The sequence below is a fragment of the Phalangium opilio genome, unplaced genomic scaffold (genome assembly GCF_054372755.1).
Source record: "Phalangium opilio isolate 3A_F unplaced genomic scaffold, DU_Popi_V2 ptg000087l_1, whole genome shotgun sequence".
NCBI lineage: Eukaryota > Metazoa > Arthropoda > Arachnida > Opiliones > Phalangiidae > Phalangium > Phalangium opilio.
In genome coordinates, this window is record NW_028324192.1 from 682415 (window position 1) to 684828 (window position 2414).

At 38.1% G+C, this 2414-nt stretch overlaps 1 protein-coding gene across 1 annotated transcript; it reads right to left on the reverse strand.

The window, feature by feature from the left end:
* Window positions 1-219: 219 nt before the first annotated feature.
* Window positions 220-2012, reverse strand: LOC149649704 (uncharacterized). Its single transcript, XM_089849261.1, has 4 exons — window positions 1231-2012; window positions 973-1168; window positions 711-912; window positions 220-593 (listed from the first exon to the last, which is right to left on the reverse strand). The coding sequence occupies exons 1-4, from the start codon at window positions 1570-1572 to the stop codon at window positions 335-337; spliced, it is 999 nt and encodes a 332-aa protein (XP_089705387.1). The 5' UTR covers window positions 1573-2012; the 3' UTR covers window positions 220-334.
* Window positions 2013-2414: the final 402 nt, after the last annotated feature.

The following is a 2414-nucleotide window of genomic DNA, read 5'->3' on the forward strand; positions in this document are numbered from 1 at the left end:
TATGCTGTCTATGCAAGCAAGAAGGCCACAGCCATCAAGATTGCTTTGTCCCTCCTGAACACCTCAAATATTATATGAGCAAGGCGAAACCTACTATTGCTAAAGACGAAATAAGTGTATCCTGCAACCTGTGCAGAAGAGAAGGGCATACTGCCCGAGAATGTAATTTCATACACGACCTAACGGCAGACACAGAAGAATTAAAAACTAAGGGGCCTCTTACGGCGTACGCCCGGGTCAAAGAACAATTGAGAAGAAAGGAACAGAATGAAAATTCTGAACCCATCCCAGCGAGCCTAAGTCCAAGTAATCAAAGTTCGCCTCTATTCCACATTCAATGGCCTAACCCCCCAGAACGATTTCCGGTCCCTCCCGCTACTACCCAACAAACCCCTGGTTGACTTTTCCATGTAAATTTATGGTTGTTGGTACAGACAGCCTTGATTGTAATGCAGGACCCTTGAATGTGTGTGCTTAAGGAACAGAGAGCCAAGCACTGGAAACAAAACTTGAAAAGCTGCAGTAGGCAGGACTCAAATACTATCAGCTTTCGATCTTTTAGCACATCAAAATTTTCCGGCATATTTCTTGATCTGGAAAGCCCAAAAAATTTACAGTTAAACATTTAATAAAACGAAAGCATGCTATCTCTTTACAAGGCTAAAGGGACGAGGATAGTAGACGGATTTAAAGGCTAAGGTTATACTTACTCATAAACATCTTCCTCCTGTATCTCAGAGGGAGTATAGCTGACATCCAATGGGTCCAGGGGGCTATCTTCATCTTCATCCTCCTCCTCAAATTCTAAGACGTTCTTATCAGTTTCCTTTAATAAGGATTCTAATACAGATAGTTCAGGCTCGGTTTGTGTTGAACGATCACGTGTTTCTGGTTTAAGATTTGCTTGAATAACTTTGAAAAGGTTTAAAAATTAAAAAACCACCATGACATTTAAAAATTTATTTGTCTCACTCCTGTGTTTCACTGGAATTTTTCGTTGCTTTTCTTTATCAATTTGAATCTTAACGTTATAGGTCAACGTCTTTTCAGTCTGTGCTTCTATGTTCTGGAAATGTTTTTTGTGCAGTTGACTTACTATCGGTAAACCAATGGTAGTTTCAGTTGATCGAATCTTATGTGCTAAACCTTCTAAACTAACAGCAGAACTCTTTAAAGTAACAATTTAATTAGACTACTATTTATTTTGTGAGCTCAATATTTCATACTTACTATGCTACGATTTCGCTTACGCGGTGAATTTTCGTCGACGTTTCCAAACAAAGTAGGCACCGCAGACTTATTTAGCCTTCCAAATGATGGGACCATTTGCTTCTCTACATTCAGAATAGCTAGGGCTTCCCTGTTTCTTTCAAACGCGTTATCATGAAAGTGTAGCGAACATATCTTAGATGTTTTGGTTAGTTTTGATTCTTGTAGTCCCATGTTTTTAATCCACTGTACCCTTAACGCATCATTTTTAGGAATGTAATGAAACGTAATTCCATCCGAAAAACTATCACTTAAACAATTAGGCGCTACACAACGATATCTTGGGGAATTTTTCTTATACATATTAATAACACCGCTTAGGCCTTGGTTTGATCACAAAAAAAAACACTGTCTATTGCGGCAGCGGTATTGCCTATAGTGGTAAGTTTTACACTTGCACAAAACTTACGTATGATTAACTGTTCAGTTTACGAAAACACGTTCAAACTTTCCAAAATATAATTTATATCACTAATTAAGAGTATAAGACGGCCATCACGCCAACCGTATATTTTTAAAAAGGATACTGGCTGCTCTGGCAGTCTAGCACTATCAGTAGGAGGCGAGATACTAACTGGTGGGAAAATATGGAAAGAAAAGTACCAATTTTACTACTATCAGAGCGGTCAAAATCCCTAAGCTATGACGTCAGACAGCAGAGACAAATTCAATTCTATTTGGCGGCAATTTTAGCACCTCTTTTTTTATCAATATTTGAAGTTAATTTTTAAATATTTAGAGGTGGATTTTTGGTGAAATTTTTTTTATTATGAATGAGGACGTTGAAATCTATAGAAATGCATGATTTCTATAGGAATTTAAGAAGTAGTCAAAATGTTTTTACTTACTCTTTAAACGGAAGGATCAAAAATTTGTTTGGGGATTCGAACAGCAACAGGCGTTCGAAAAAATTAAGGAAGCCATTTGTAAGGCTCACCCCTTAGCTTCCTTTAGAAGGGATTCCCCGTGCATCTTAACTACCGATGCTAGTGATGCAGGGTTAGGTGCCCTTCTTTCCCAAATACAGGATAATATAGAAGTCCCTATAGCTTATGCTAGTACAGGGCTTAAAGATGCAGAAACGAGGTACTCAACTAGTGAGAAAGAGTGTTTAGCCATATGTTGGGCAGTTAAAAAGTTTAGGC